Source organism: Panthera tigris, chromosome A1, assembly GCF_018350195.1.
Source record: "Panthera tigris isolate Pti1 chromosome A1, P.tigris_Pti1_mat1.1, whole genome shotgun sequence".
Taxonomy (NCBI): Eukaryota; Metazoa; Chordata; class Mammalia; order Carnivora; family Felidae; genus Panthera; species Panthera tigris.
The window spans coordinates 196,989,710-197,006,477 of NC_056660.1; the positions used below are offsets into that span (position 1 = coordinate 196,989,710).

General features: G+C 40.6%; 1 protein-coding gene across 9 annotated transcripts in view; it reads right to left on the minus strand.

The window, feature by feature from the left end:
- Positions 1-601: 601 nt before the first annotated feature.
- The window catches only part of FBXO38 (F-box protein 38), a 56,047-nt gene continuing 39,880 nt past the window's right edge, over positions 602-16,768 (minus strand). For 7 of the 9 annotated variants that reach the window (XM_042994752.1, XM_042994761.1, XM_042994743.1 and 4 more), the window contains 9 exons: positions 15,627-15,806; positions 13,385-14,119; positions 8,292-8,392; positions 7,982-8,084; positions 5,058-5,224; positions 3,557-3,702; positions 2,812-2,915; positions 2,169-2,282; positions 602-1,214 (listed from right to left, as the gene is read on the minus strand). In XM_042994752.1, coding sequence (XP_042850686.1) covers positions 1,036-1,214; positions 2,169-2,282; positions 2,812-2,915; positions 3,557-3,702; positions 5,058-5,224; positions 7,982-8,084; positions 8,292-8,392; positions 13,385-14,119; positions 15,627-15,806 — 1,829 coding nt within the window. In that variant the 3' untranslated portion in view covers positions 602-1,035. The remainder of the gene's footprint in view (positions 1,215-2,168; positions 2,283-2,811; positions 2,916-3,556; positions 3,703-5,057; positions 5,225-7,981; positions 8,085-8,291; positions 8,393-13,384; positions 14,120-15,626; positions 15,807-16,768) is intronic. The other 2 variants (XM_007093708.3, XM_042994795.1) reach the window with 2 other exon arrangements.

The following is a 16,768-nucleotide window of genomic DNA, read 5'->3' on the forward strand; positions in this document are numbered from 1 at the left end:
TTTCGTGCTCCTGACCCCTGGCCCTACACATAATATTGCATGTATCACCGCCAAATTAGGGTAATTTCTCCCCCTGCGAAAGGAGAAAGGCCATCTCATGGTGACCAGGTATTTGGGGGAAATTCTGCTCTTCTCACTGTTCCGTCACGTAAGAGTTCGAGTTGGACATCTTGCAGCCACTGAATTTTAGAAAAAAAGAGATGAGAAACTGGATTACGTTGAAATCTCAGACACAAATCTACACGTTCCTTTTCTGTACAGTAGTTGCTACTCTTCTTTGAAAAGAGGGATTCAGATCCAAGGCCAGAAAAAAGTTTTTAATAAACTTTTATTTTTATATTCAAGATAAAGCATATACACAATTGAATGTGGAAATAAATAACTAGAAATGCTTTGGAAACTTCCATTTCCCCCCTCAAACTCAGTTTGTTTTTTTTTTTTTTAAACTCATGAATCTTTTTATTTCATTTTAAGAAATACGGCAACTATAATACTAAGGGGGAAAAAAACACCATTTTGTACACAAACATAAAGTTGCCTCTGACTATTGGGTTTAGTTGGTTTTAATCATAACACAAAAAAAGCACACAAGACACAAAAAGACTCTTCAACAGATTTACTCAAACAGCTTTGCTCGAGAAGAAAAAGGCACAGATTTAAGGGGATGACAATGATTATCAAGAATATAGTAAATTGGGGGCTCAGCCAAAAAGTGACACTTTATGAACTAAGTCAGGAAAAATGAACGAAAATGAACGAAATGAACTCTTTCCAATTATCTGCCTTCATTAAAATGAATTCTTAAATTAAATTGTATAAACATATGATATAAAGTTGGTACTCAGGAACTGTCTTTGTATGTTTTCTTTATGTACAAATCTTTGTATACAACTTCAGTGTTCCTTGTACATTTCCTATATACCAAAATGTGCCAGGGCTTCCAAACTGCATGCCCTGAATCCCTGTGGCACTCGCCGGCAGCTGAGCGACCCCAGCGGCTTTCCGCCAGAATACCTGGAGAGTAGGAGGGACCAGTCAAATGTAGTCATCTTCAACCGGCTCCCCATTGACGTCACAATAGTGGATAAAAATTGCCACCACTCGCTGAAACACACCCTTCTTCATTTGACGCATCTCCGAGATTTCCTCTCCTATTGTTTCCATACAGATGTCTGCAGACAGCTGCCCTTTCCTTCGAGGAGCATAGATGGTGCCTTGGAAATTAGAAAGTAAAGGGGAAACACGTATGATTACCAGAATCATTTGGAAAGGCCCTGATTAAGCCGGTCCATGAGATATGCCTATATCCTGTAATGCGATGGGACGGAAATACCTTCAGCTCTTGAAAGGGGTCCCCTTATTACAGACATGCCATGTCTGGTGCCCAAGACAGCATGCATGATTAAAGGCCCAAGCTGACAACGCACCAGACAGGTAAGTCATGTATACATGTACGTGTAGTTTTTCAAATCTATTTCTTCATCTCATATATATATATATATTTTTTTTTTCAATGTTTATTTGAAACACATTGAAGATGTGAGAGAGAGACACAGAGGGCGAGCAGGGCAGGGGCAGAAAGAGAGGGAGACACAGAATTCAAAGTAGGCTCCAGGCTCTGAGCTGTCAGCACAGAGCCCGATGCAGGGCTCAAACCCACAAGCCATGGGTTCATGACCTGAGCCGAAGTCGGACGCTTAACCGACTGAGCCACCCAGGCGCCCCTCCTCCTAAAATGGTTTTTAAAAACTTCCTACAAATGGGTACTCAAGAGTGCTAACACTCAGAGAAGAACTATACTCAAAAGATCCTTTCATATAATTAGCATAAATGGAACAATTTCAAAATAATATAGTTGACAAACTCTTAATAAAGAGCAAGAAAATTATAAACATTTAGGTAATAAAAATATCTAGCTAGAAAAATCTGTCTCAAGGACTCCTGCCCGCCAACCTTCATATATCCCTAGTAAATCAACTGATGACTGTACAAATTTAGAGCTGCTGTTTGCGGGGGGAGAAGCGAACGCTAACAAAAAGCAAATAAAAATAATTATACGGGAAGCAGTTACAGGCTACACTGCTTTTAACTCAAACGAAGTATGAAGCATCTAACACAGCAGGATATACTCAAACTGGAGAATACAAATCAAGGCAGGTCATAATTACTTTCTTCATCGTCTTCAAAGTCATATCTGGCGAAGCTGTTGGGTTCTGCTGCCCGCAATGATCTCAACCAAGGGAAGTCAGAGATCATGGAATACGGAGCTCCATCCACAACCCCTGAAAGAAGACGACACGTTAACAGCGCTGCGGCCGGGGCAGTAAGGACGGGGCCAAACACGGTAGTGTCCTATAAGCACAATGTAAAGTGTGCTTTCATTCACGATGGGCAAAAAAGGGCTGGACCAGGAAGGGTCCATTCTAATTCTAGCTCTGCTGCTATTCGGTCATGTGACCTTTGGTCACCCTCTGGTTCCAGGAAAAGCCTCCGTTTTTCCCTCTCTTTATATAAAATGAAGAAGTTGAGACAGGTGCCCTAAAGTCACTTCCAACTCTCAGACTATACAGCAAGTTTAATTTTCTTCTACCTTTTGTGTTTCCACACTGCTTCTGATTAGGTGGGGGATGGCAAAGACTCACACAGGGAGAGCAGGATTTATCTGGCCCCTGTTACCTGCAGACAGTCAAAACACCCATCACCTTGACAAACTGTAAGGCTCCCACTCCTCACTTCCTTAAGACCTGTCTCTCCATCTAGTTAGTTAACCAGCTAGTTAATTTAGCTTCCCAGCCATCTGTAAATGCTCACCTTCTAAAGTATAGATTTCTCTCCCCCACGGGTACTTGGGGTATTTCTTTAAATCATCCTCACTTCGCGTAGCTTCAGGGAAGAATTCGTACTTAATGAGCTCTCTGGAGGCAACAACAAAAAAAAAATTTAAAAATTACAAAACCGGAAATAATGTTGGGGTGTGGGGTAGAAAGGACTGTCAAAATTGTATCAGGCCTAGATTCTAGGGAGCATCTCAAACGAAGTATTAAATAGCTAACAGAAGCAGAAGACTAGAAGAGGATAACATATCTAGTCAGTTCAAAGTTACTTTCTTCACTACCTTCAAAATCCTACCGGGGAAAGAGAGAAAGCCACTCTCTAATCAAATGTCGTTTGTGTAAGGTGCTTAATAAAACATTTATATAACAAAGGCATAAAAAGTCTAATTTTCTGATGATACAAAATGTCACAGTTTTAAGATCTTTAATTTTATCTCTTTTCCATGCCCTAAGGCTAAAGGAATGAAGTCAAATGTGTACGTACAGTCTGTTCCTGCAATTTTTCTCTAAGTTCAGAAATAAAGTTACAAATACGCATGCATGCTTTTCACTTTAAGTCCCCATTTCCCTCAGGTTTTTTTACATGTTATATTTCATATGTTTCGGTGCCTGAAAAGCCCAGACAAGTATCATTTACAATAAAGAACAACTAGGTTGTGTTTCTGGGAACCCCTCCCATAGGCAATGACTGAAAAGGCCTCCAGGGACCACAGATTACTTACTGATTGATGTTTGCTATGGTATCCATCCAGCTGCGGATACGCACTTTGTTCCGGACATTGGGAGGGTTACTGAACTCGTGGATAATACAGATGTGATAGGGGTAGGGACCACTAAAGAGCTTCTGTTCCAATGTTAGTGTGTCCACCTGGGGAAGACATCACAGAGAGGGCTTTGGACAAAGGAAGTGAATGCCTTAGAAATCTAGCTCCTTAGAGCATGAACAATCTTTCTTCGGGACCTCAGTTTTAAAATCTTGGGCAGATCTGAAAGTCAAATAGTCACATTCAGTCCTGAGCACAGCTGGCCATGTGGGGAGTGGGGCTCAGCAAAATTTTTCTACCTGGCAATTGCCCTGATTTCCATCTCATGGTCATATTAATATAAATGCCCACTAAAGCAAGGAATCCAGATGCAGGTAAGTGACCCCAGGAATCCACTTCGGAGTATGTCTTTCACAGGTGTAGGTACTGGCTGTGTCAGAGCTGCGAATGTGTAGTGCTCTATACTCTATCCAAACTGGCCCACTGCCAATCCTAATGGCAGAACACATTTCCTTGCCCCCCTTGTAGCCTTTACTCACTTGCTTTTCTTCTCATGGAGTGCCCTCTTCCCCATCTCTCTTCTGCAATCCCATCTTACCATCTTAGTGGCATACGTGTCTACCTCCTACCAGAAAGGCAAACTTCTCGAGAGAAGGATGATGCCCTGTGGATTTTTCAGCCCCCAAAAATTATAAACAAAGGATGTGTTTGTTGAAATGAGTCTTTTGGGGCCAGGCTCAAACAGTGACTACAACAATTATATACTATTTCCTTTAAACTTTATTTTGGCATCACACCAAGCAGAGTCTTACGTATGTTTGCACTTTTTATCTCCCTCAGTGTTACTGAGAAGTAATTGACATACATCACTGTATAATGTAAGACATACAGCAGGTTAGTCTGATTTACCTGTACTGTGAAATGTTAACATAATAGGTTCAACTAACATCCATCTTCTCATAGAGATACAATAAAAAGAAAAAATAAGGAGGATAGGAGCTATCAAAGGATTGCTTACTATATGCAACTGTTCTAACACTACGTATATTAATTTAACTATCACAGTAAGTGTAGGTTTTTAGTCTAATTGTATAGCTGAAAAAACTAAGGCAAAGCAGCTAAGTAATCCGCTCCCTGTCAGTGAATGAGAATGTGTATCAGGCGGTCTGAAACCAGAGTCTGTGTTCTTAACGGGCAACTTTTAATAAGTATAAAAACTTCAACGACTGCCCTCATCCTGTCGCTTGGTAAGAACCCACAAAAATCTAACAGAGAAACGTTAATGAGGAAGACTGGCAAGGTGGTCTAGTATGGCTAAAAGAACTGTGTAGAATCTAAAGAATCATGACCATGGGTTGAGCCAATGACTAAATCCCAAGTCCAAAAAGGTGGGAGACTTAAAAAAAAAAAAAAAAAAAAATCACTGCAACATCCCTCAGAAAAGAGCAGAGCTCGTTACCTGCTGCATCGGGCGGAGGTATATGATGCGGTTTCTCTCAGGAGGCATCCGTAGGATCTGGTCTAGTACTTGATCCATATTCAGTTTCTTGCACTGTGCGTAGTCAAATCGATTTACGATTGGTGCATTTTCTACTTTTAAATGTTTCAGTACCCTGCACCTGGTAGCTACAAAATGGAAACGATAAGCTCCGTGAATAGGTCGTACAAAGTAATATAGCAGTCAGTGTACCGCCCACTTGAGAATGATCTTTGGAGGACCGGGCCGACTTATATTAGCAAAAGATGCCGCAGACATGAACATCTTTAACACAGGTCAAGTACTGTCATAAAGTACAACTAACAGTTATCAAAGTGATTTGAAAACATGATTCTGCCCTGTTCAAAAGAAGGTGGTCACCCCCTCCCACTGAAGGAACTTTTTCCTAAGATTTTACTTTGAGGAGTCCACATTCCAGAGAATGACTTTGCTTAACCATACAAATTGTTTAGAAAAGATTTACTGAAAAGAATGAATGATGGTAACGGTTAAATTTTATGGGTAATGTTCAAATAAACCTAGAATAATTTGCATATATTATTTTACATTCACCCACAGGAAATGAGCCGAGTCGATTTCAATTCCTATCATAAGTATAAACAGAAAACCTTAAAAGACCCAAAACTATTTGGATACTTTGGTCTGAAGCTGTATAGTTCGATGTGGTAGCCACTAGCCACCTGTAGCTTTTTAAATTTCTATTAACTAAAATGCAGTAAGATTAACAATTTAGTTCATCAGGCATTAGCCACAGTTTGAATGTTCAATAGTCACATGTGGCCAGTGGTTACCATATCAAACAGTACAGACACAGAACATTTCCATCACTGCAGAGAGTTCTATTAAAAATGCTGGCCTGAGGGATGTCTGGGTGGCTCAGTCGGTTCAACGTCCGACTTTGGCTCAGGTCACGATCTTACAGTCTGTGAGTTCAAGCCCCACACCAGGCTCTGTGCTGACAGCTGAGAGCCTGGAGCCTGCTTAGGATTCTGTGTCTCCCTCTCTCTGTTCCTCCCCCACTCATGCTGTCTCTCTCCTCTCTCTCAAAAATAAACATTAAAAAAATATATTTAAAAAAATGCTGGCCTGAAAACACGATTAAATATTCTCCCTGTTTAACATATAAAGTGTAGGATTAAAAGAAAAATAACTTATATAATAAATGCATTTAACTGCAACAGTATGCTCAACTTCAGAAAAATATCCCTTTCCTCTATTTTTAACCTTAAAGTTCATTCTAATCCAATTTTTACTATGGATTTCAACTTAGTCCAATTCAAGAGACAATCAGATGCAAGAGATAAAACCATAATCAAACTGATACGCTTGATTTCTTTAATAAGACACCTCATGATGTCCTTGACCCAAATGTCCCCACCTCCCTGTAACCAGCTTGAGGTCAGAGGGCTGAGCCAAGTCTCTGCCTTTCTGGCTTATTTTCTCCTTCTGTGACCAGGCAGGAAGAAGGGCAAGCAGGGCTGGGGACAGGAAAGGAGGAAAAGAGAGCGGACGAGATGGTGATACAGGTTTCAATGTGCACCTTTAGAGAAGATATGGGGTGAATGAACCATCAGAGTCAGGCGCCAGCCAGATTCTCCAAGAGATGAACAGAGAAACGAATGAGAGGTCAAAAAGCAGCAGAGTCCAAAGGCTGAGAGGAAGATTCTCAGACCTCAGAGCGGGGAGCACTGCCGGGGCTGCCCTGCTGTTATGACCCCTGAGCTTCTGATGTGCCCCTACTGTGTTTTACAAGGAAAGTCCAAGAGGAGATGGTCGTTCAGTAGACAGTCTAAAACTTCATTGGCTGGAATGGAGTAAAGTACCACTCTTAAGGGTGAACATAGAGTCTAGAGTTTTCTAGAATCCAGGAGAGAGGTAGTGTTTATTTCTTAGTTTTATCTCTTCTTTCTGGGATTCTCCTCGTTTATGACAAACTGGTAAGGATTACCTAGCTTTGTTTACTACCAGTAACATAAAAATGCAAAAAAAAAAAAAAAAAAAAGGAAGCCCGTAATACTGCAATACTAATAGAATACAAATTAACATCTGGTAAGCTTTTAGAGGTCAGACCCTCTACTATGTGTACGTGTACATATACACATAGACACACACATGTGCACACACATCATTGCACTTAATCCTCACAAATATGTGTTTACAGGGTAAGCATAATTATGCACACTTTACAGACTGAAAAAGATGAACACAGAGAATATAGAACTCGTCCAAGGCAACAAACATGTCATAGCTTCATAATTCTACACGGATAGATATCAAAACTATAATTTTGAGTGAAAATGGAAAAATGGACATACTATATATCTGAAATTATAAAAGCTCACACAAGTTAACACCCTGTTATTCGTTCAGAGGTGAATATGTACATAAGTAAAGATGGACTGGAAACACGCGGACTGAGAAGAAAAGTGGGGCCTGGACTAAAGATATTATGCCAGAAACTGAGGTGATGATCGACCACGTCGATCAAACCTAGAGCCGTTAAGCACCTCAGGCCCAGTCACCAGTGCCCACAGTACGTGAACACAAAAGCTGTCCAACGTCCTACAGCTTGGCAAATGGTAGGGACAGGACTCAAGCTGAGATCTACCGGACCCCGAAGCCCATACATGTTGTTAATCTACTCTGTTAGATCAAGTAACAATTACCATTTGGAGGAAAGCAGAGGAGAGGCTATTTTATAAGAAGCCTCTGCACACGGTCCCTCACAAATACTATGGAGTAACTGAGAATGACAAGGACAGAATGAGAACCCGATGTAATGATTCCTCGGAAAAAATAAAGAAATGTTCTTGTAGTATTTATGAGTCCTTAATTCTTTAAACTCATTCTTGATGCTCTCGTATGACCCAGGCCTTAAGACATACCGTGGATGAACATCATCTTGGGACAGTCTTTTAGCACTAGATCTGTGATTCCACAGTTGGTCATGGTGACTCCAACAAGATTTTTGGATTTTAATACGAGGACCTACAAAGAGAGAAACTTTAAATGATGTATCTTTCTGCAGATGTTTTTTTAAAGCTTAAATGTTTTCACTGGCACAAGCTACGAAGCAGCTGTTACCAATTTCTTCTCTTTTAGGGCAAAAAAAATTATATGTATAAAGATGGAATCTGGAGTCATTATTCAGGACCTTGGCTAGACTGAAAGTTAAGCGAGGGTTTTTTTCTTCACCTGCACATGGTCATCCTCAATCACAGGGTCGCTGGTACTGGTGGACTTATCTGCTGTCCGTTTCCGCTTCATGGCATGCCGTGGCTTTGTTTTGGCAACCTCTAGAAAAGGCAAGAGGAAAATCCAAACTTTAGCTTTTAGCTTTCTTTCCTCTGTCAACGTGAGTCTCAAATCTAGGACTTGGTTCCCAATAGAATATAATTGGATTATATCCCAATAGAACATAACTGCTATTTCCAACTGACTATTCCAAAACAACATCACCCTCCAGGATCTCAGACTTCCTGACATCAAATAGGATATCCCTTTTCATGCCTCGGCAATCTAGTTAACATTCCCATCTTTAGTCACTCAACTCATCCTAAAATACTGTTGGTGAATTAAACTCCTCACTTTCCTGCTAAACACTTTAAGTTACTAATTTAGTAAATTACTAACAGTAAATATGTTTCACGGGCTGACACCTGTTCTTAATTTTATCCCACTCCATGTCCTGGTCATCTGCCATTGCCAATGCATCTGAAGCCAAAAGTCATTCTAGCTCCTTCTGCCCAGAACACCTTTTCCTGACCTCACTTTCTGAAATTTGATCCATTCCTGAAAGGTCTAGCTTAAATACCACCTGCTCTAACAAATCACCTGGGTCCCCAAACCTTATAAATCGTTCTGTAATTCCCTGTAAACTTATTTCTCAACTTAAACCAAAAGCTCCTTGAAGGCAACAAGACCGCTTTACTTCACCTTTGAGTCAATGTCAGCCACTAGCAGTGATCTAAAATGAACATTTACTGAACGAATTGAACTCAACGTTCACTGAAATGCATGACGGATACGTAAATGGAATAACAATAATGGCAAATGTTTACTGAGCACTTACTGTGTGTCAGGCACTTTTCTAAGCGTTTTACTTGTATTAACTAATTTAATCCTTAAAACAGCCCTCTGAAAGAGATTATTCTCCCTGTTTTACACATGAGGAAATAGAGACATGGGACACCAGAAGAGCCTGCCACCGTGGAAGGGTGGAAGCAGGAGGCAATGCCAGGCCATCTAGTGCTCGTCACTATGCTACAAAACTTGTGGTCTCATTTATCTGCCAGATCCTTTTTAGTAAGGCCCTGACTCTTTACTAGTGTTGTTGTAACACATGATAGTTTAATTACGAAAGCAAGTGTTATCTTGATTTTATCTTGATTTTATCTAAATGCAAGGTCTAAATTCATCTCTAAAACTTTAACAAGCACATATACATTCTAAGACAAGACACTAAAAAAAAAAAATCACCGTCCTCATTTTTGATAAGCATTCTGTAGCAGAGCATTTACTGCATGCAATTAGGTTGATCTTCATGAATTAAATCTCACCACACTGCTTTCATCCTACTTGGTACTTCTGTAACCTTAAACGTCAACGGTTAGCAAGAAAGACAGGGAAACAACGTGCAAATACTGCAAATTCCCAGAGGCTTGGGTTAGAGACGACTCTAGAGATCTAATCTAAGTGCTTTTCTTTTTACACACCAGAACCTTTCCTCCACCATCTGAAATCTTTGGGAAATCTTACTATGCAAACCCACTGGAAGCAGCTGCTCTTGGTGAAACCTAAAAGGGAGCCTCAGAGTTCTACCCATCAATCTTCCGCTAAAGACCCTGAACCCAAACAAAACCCTGGGGTTTCAGAAAAAAGATGAGGACTACTGATCTAATCCACCAAAGGCCTTCTTCCACAGTATTCTTGAAGGAACGTCACGTAAAATCTCATCATCTTTATTGACAAGATTTTGTCTATGTGACGTGTCACGCAGCACGTGTCACATAGCAGACAAAATTCATAACCAATAATAGGAACTGGTTTGTCTCCCAGTACCCCAAAAATGAAAACAAAAAACAAAAAAAAAGTCTGTTTCCATTCCTTCAGGACAATTTTGAAAGTAGAATCTTCTCTTAGCATTCTCTTTTCATGATCTGATTTTCAAACTTTTCACCTTCCTGGATTGCTCTCTTTCCTCTCCCCTTTAATTGATCAGAACATGGGGTTCAAGGTTAAATTTCCTGCTCTCCAGAGTGCCCAAATTGGCAGTTCATATTTTCTAAGAAAAGTTATAAAACTGAGTCACACTTTATATGTAGATAAGCATCAAAAACAAAGGCTTCCTTCCAATGGTAAAAGAAAAAAAGAATTTGTCATTTTTTTTTTTTTCTTCTCATGCTTCCCTCTTTGTTTAGGAACGATTCATAGTGATTTCATACATCCACCAGCATCAACATACCTCATATGTTGGTTCCTACCACTTATTAAGTTGACAATTATTCACTGAGCCCCAAACCATGTAACACACAATGCCAGAAATTGGGAATAAAATTGCAAACAAGAAGACACTCTCCCTGCCCTCATGGAGCTCAGTCTATTGGAAAGACAGACAGTAAAACACAGAATTATGACACAGTATAGTTAACATTGGCGTAGAAGATGCTACGGAAATACAGAAAACAAACCAATTCAGTCTTGGAATGTCAGGAAAAGAGGTTAGTATTTATGAGAACCATACCATATTAACCTTAAATGCTATTCTTTGACAATCCAATTAGTTATTTTTGTGATATTTATTTTATAAAGTATACAGTGAGGATACAAAGAGCAACTTACAGTCATTTATTCCGAAAATAAGAATTCATGACATAACTATGTTAGCTTCTAACAGAGTTTTAACACTACATAAGAAAACCAAAGTAAAAGCTCAAACATTTCCTTTGATAAAGTGATATTAAAAAATCCATAACACTCGATCAAGTTTGTTCTTTTATTAGTCTGTATTTTTCTCCTTAAAACTCTGAAGAGCAGAATGGCCAACAGATATCAAAAACATGCTGGATCAAAAACAGCAAGTTGAAAGCCACTCAAATAACTTGTTCTTTCCAAATGAGATCCAGATAATACTAAAATTAGCACTTTGACATTTCTCCAGAAAAGCTGTTACTGAATGTAAATGGACATTTGTACTGTTTAAAAAATATGAGGAAACCATATATCTACTGTACGATCAGCTACACACACATTAGAAGCTTTCTCAAATTGAAAAAAAATCACACAAGAAAACAGATGTAATTTACCTAAAAAAGTAAAAATGAGATTTTTTTTTTTTATTTCTAGAGAATTATTTCAGCTAAGACAAGTTCCAGTCCTGAAACAAGTCCGAAGGAAATGGTAAAGAGGGTAACAGAACATACATGATTTACATTAAAAATAAAAACAAAACAAAACCCCTCAAAACAGCAGCAACTGAAAAGTTTACTGAGGGACAAAAGACAAAATGGGAGACAGAACAGTCCCTAAGTGGGAAGACTCCATGCTGTAAAAATGACAATTATCTTTTCAGTAGATCGATGTAATGGAATTCTAAACAAAAACCAAGATTTGCTTGTGGAGCCTGACAAAATCATTATAAAATACAACCATAAAAATGAATGAGACATGCATGACTAGCCAAAGAAATTTTGAAGAAGAATGAAAGAGGACAGAACACGGGAACAGAACAGAATGGCCAGAGATAAACCTAAGTATATGTAAAGTACATGATAAAAAAGCATCTCAAAAGAATGAGAATGGAGGTCAATGAATAGTACTGAAATAAAAATAACTTAATGACAATTTGGAATAAAAAAATAAAGCTCACTGCCTGCAGGTTAAAATAAAGAGCTAAAATAAACAAATGAAAAACAAATCAGATGTAAACAATGACTGGAGGCATATTCAAGGAAGGTCTTCCACAGCAAAAAAATAAAGAAATCAGAAAGGGGAAACTTGTAGATGTGACTTTACAACCATGAAAAACCATGCAACAAAAGGCATCGTCATGGGGAGTTTCCGTTTAATGGGCACACAGTTTCCACTTGGGAGGATGAAAACGTTCAGATACATGGTGGTGATGGTTGCAAAACAATGTGAATGTATTTAACGCCAAAGAAATGTATACTTCAAAATGGTTAAAATGGTGAATTTTACGTTATGCATTAAAAAAAAAAAAAAAAAACTGATATAATAAAACACTTAAAATTCCAGCTTGGGGAAGTATTTTCGTCGTACGCCAGAACTAGTGTCTGTAAACTGTAGTGAAATGTTGAAGTAGAACTTATATTTAATGATGAGTTTATGCTACTATGATGATTAGCACATAGTGAAGGAAGATCTCATATTTATCTTATGAAAGCTTTTTTTTTTTTTTTTTTTTTTTAGTTTAGTTCCACATGATTTGATAAGCTCAGTTCTATTTGGTAAACAAAAACACCCTAACTACATTCTGGAGCAGATTTTAAGATTTTAAAAGTGAGGGAGACCTGGAAAAAATTAAAATATATTATTATTCATTGATAGCTATTCATGACTTAATAAAAGCAGGAGAGATTACTTAAAAATAAGGTCAGAAATAAAAACTATGGTTGAGAAATGTGCTTACCCCACCCAACCCAATGCCTTGACATATACATCATAAATATTAATGAAATTACACACATACATACATATATATATGTTTTCAGTGTATTTTCACCAAAAAGAATTCTCAGCTACATTACCCACTTACCTGCTCATCTCTCAGCAAACCTACCTGGAAGCAAAACTAGATTTCAGGAAAAACTTACTAAGTACTGCAGAGGCAGACAGAGGGGCAAACCCCTATGTTCCGTTCCCCAGCCTCGGCAACTTGAGGTCCTCACCCTTTGGCTAAGGTTTAAAGCTTCACTGAGGGTTACGACTCCCCTCAGTGTGGGATGGGAGCAGAGTTACACGGGACTTAGACATCAGCATCAGTACTGTACTTAGGGTCAATATACACACAATTATATCTCTCTTAGCGGCTTGACTATTTGAGTTTTCCTGGGGTGGATGTTTTACAAGCTCTTTTACACACCTCCCTCCGCCCCCGCCCCCACCCCCCACCACTGAAAATTAGATCAAACTCTGCATGATTGATCACAGATCCCCCAACACACAATTCAATCCGCCAAAGCGGCTTTAGGCAAGAAAACGTATAGAATGAGCTCATGCCCTTGTCAAGGCCTAACCTGCAGTCGCTAATCCTGGCAGCATTGTCATACCTGACTCAGATACCAGCGGTACATGGGAGAGTCTGCTCCTCGCCCTTGTTAGGGGCCTCCGAGGGTAGTCTTCATTAGACTGCACGTCACAGCTCTCAGGCTGGGAGCTCCCCCTCCTGTCCTCACCTGTAGCCCCAGAGCCACTCCCATTAGTCCTCTCATCATGTGCTGGGCCTGAAGACCCCCCTTGTGGCAGAGTCCTAAAGGAAAAGGCGGATCTCGTACCATCCGGGCCATTCACAACACAGGCTCGGCTGGTTGAAGGACGTTCCTCATCAGAACACCTGCTAGTTCTCCTTTGGGGTTCCTGGGGCCTGTGACAGCAGCATCTGGGGCAGACAGAACTCTCTGCATCTCCCTCCTCCATGGCCTCAGAGTCCTCTGACCCACCGGGGGAGCAGACACACTGCCTGGACACATCCACTTCGGAAGGGCTAGGCTCGGAAGAGCCGCCGCTGTTCACCGTCCTTACAAAGTCGGGGCTTTGAGAAGCAGTGCTGTGTGAGCTGGAGGCTCCCGCTGTGCTGGCGGTGGCGCTGCTGCAGCTGGGATACACATCCTTGTTTTTTTTCTTTTCAGGAATATCCCTAGCTGCTTTCATATCGGCTTTGATCTGCTCACTGGTGACCTGACAGCCTTTCTCACAGCTGCTTTCCTCGAGGGGACACTGCTTCGACTGGCCCATCTGATGGGAGCTGTACCTCTTTCGAAGTGGAGTCTTGCCTTTTCCACTTACTGCTTACAGAAAAAGAAGAACGGCCCGAGGAAAAGAAAAGATTTCAGTACAAATTCTGGACAAAAGGCAAGAGTAAATCTGGAACAGGAAACAACGTACACTAGTTTTGCTAGAGCATAATGGTGACATCACTCAGCTGCTCAAAAAACTCCCTGTGGTCTCTACTGCCTACCTGGTTTATTCTCCTCAGTTCAGCCTCCAAGGCCCATCATGATCTAATGCCAAACTACCCTTCTGGTTTCGTCCCCCCTGTATACACTCTACACGCTATAGCCCAAACCTGTCTCTCAACCTACCCTGCCTTGCTACCTCAGGGCCTTTGTTCTCACCAATTCTTCAGCCTTCACCTCTGTCCAATCTCTTCTGCACCCCCACCCAAAGCCCCTGTAGTATATGCCCTGTGATATTACTGTTTAGATTTCTGACCCAACTCTTCGACCAGACTAGAGGTTCCCTAGAGAGAGAGGGGTCATGACGTCTTCATCTCTGCATCCCTCACTGCACTTAACATAGTACCTGGGGCACAGTAAGGCTCAAGGAGTACATAAAAGAATACTTCAATAAGATTTTGTCTGGCTGACAGAAGATCTAGTTCCTAAATTCAGAAACTGAACTTTCTAGGAAACATTAGTCAGCTGGTCACATTCCTTTTCCTAAATTTGAGTTTCTGTAAAAGCCCCTTTCAACCACAGTGTGAAGATACCCGAATTTCTGTAAAGGAACAAAATGAGAATTGAGTAATCAGTCATTGGTTAGTAAACGATTCCAAGTCTAAAGAACCGAGCTTTCCACACAGAAGTGTGTATATATTCCCGGTTCCGTGTTAAATGTATACTGAGCACTCAAACACATTAAGGTGTAGGGTACCCAAGGGAAATTAGTGGACAATTTGTAAAAACCTCATCCTTTCTCATAGTGGTAAGCATGTGGTTCTGAGAAACAGAAGGGAAGGAGAGACAAGGAAGAAGAGTGAACTGAAGGTTAAGACAATTATAGTTTCTTGGTGAGGAAAAAGGGTAGAAGGCTGTTGACTAAGATACAAAGGGAGGCAGGGATTGTAAGAACACACTTCAGGACTCCCTCAAGCACCAAGCTAGCCACCAACATTCACTAAGCACACCTGGACAGACTGTCAACTGGGGAGTGGTTGTCTCCTCACTGCTCTGGATGCCTCGGGGGTCATCCCCCATGTGAGGCCCAGGCCTCTCACTAATCCCTGGTACCCTGGTGCCACAAAGCCTCTACTGTGGAAGTAATCCTCACGTCTTTTCTTCCCTGAGCCTTGATTCCAGAATATTTTTGTTGTGCTACACCTGCCCTCGAGAGCACCACCCAGATTCCCCTCCCCCTTGGGCTACTGCCCTTCTCGCCTCCTGTCACATTCCATAAGGATACGTTAACTGCACCACAAGTTGTGGTAAGGACACATTATACAAAGGTCAAGTGTATCTGTCAATTCTCATGATGACTCCCACTAACAGGTCCCGGCAAGACAACATCTCTCACCTGACAATTCCCTGGACTGCACGGACTCTCCAGATTTTTCTTCACGCTCAGAGTAACGCCGAGCACCATTCTTAGGAATCCAGACTTCTTGAAGTTCTAGACTGTCTTCCTCATCATCACTCTCTGAATCATGAACAGTAATTGGGGTTGGTTTTACGACACGCTGAAGACCACTGGGTCCTAAAACAAAAAAGCACAGGCCGAACAGTTACTTTTTGCCAAGAAGAAAGGCTGTCACTTTAAGTACTGTTTCCAGGATCTGGACTCATGGAGATGCTATGGCTCTAAGTAGCCTCTCTTACCACTCACATTAACGGAATATACGCTTGGATAAGATACTGGGAAGCACTTTAAAATTTAAAGCATTATGAAAACCTTGAGTATAATTAATACGCCAACCAACAGTATGCAATTCTAAAGGCAGATCAAGACAGAAGATCGTACAGCAGCCCCCTTCAGGACCTTCACTATTTGAAAAAGTCACATAAGTCATCCTAAAAATAATCCTATTGAAAAAATAGGCTATTCTCCCAATTTTGCAAATGTATGAATGAAGACAAAGGAAATGAGGCCGAACCTCAGACACCTACAGGACTGGTGAGAAGTCTCTGCCTTCTTTAACTGAGCATCACACTATCTCACTGGAGACATCAGGTATGTTCTTGAAAGGCTCGATGCATGTTACGGTTGGGTTATTTGAGTATCTGCATTTATGTAAAAAATGTTTTCTTTGTTTGGTAGTATACCTTAAAAACGTTTAGTTCTTATGACCCAATTCTCTCTGAAAAATGACTTAAGTTCACTCCACCGATAAAATGTAAGCTCCAAGGAACCTTGCCTGTCTTGTTCCTGTCACACTGTACAATGCCTGGCCCAGAGTAATACTCAGTTAATATTTGTTGAATAAGTGACTGCATCTGTAAGACACTTAAAACAAGGACAGTTAAAATATTTTCAATTCAAAGACAAGGTGGCATTCCAACAGACCAGGAGTGCGAAAATTTGAGCTGTAATTTCAGTTCTGTCCCCTGATGACCAGGGGAGTGGTCTTAAATTATGCAAATTCATTCCGAAACACTATTGGTTTCTCCACCTGTAAAATGCAGGGTTGTATAAGGTCATCTTCCGGGGCCTTATGACTC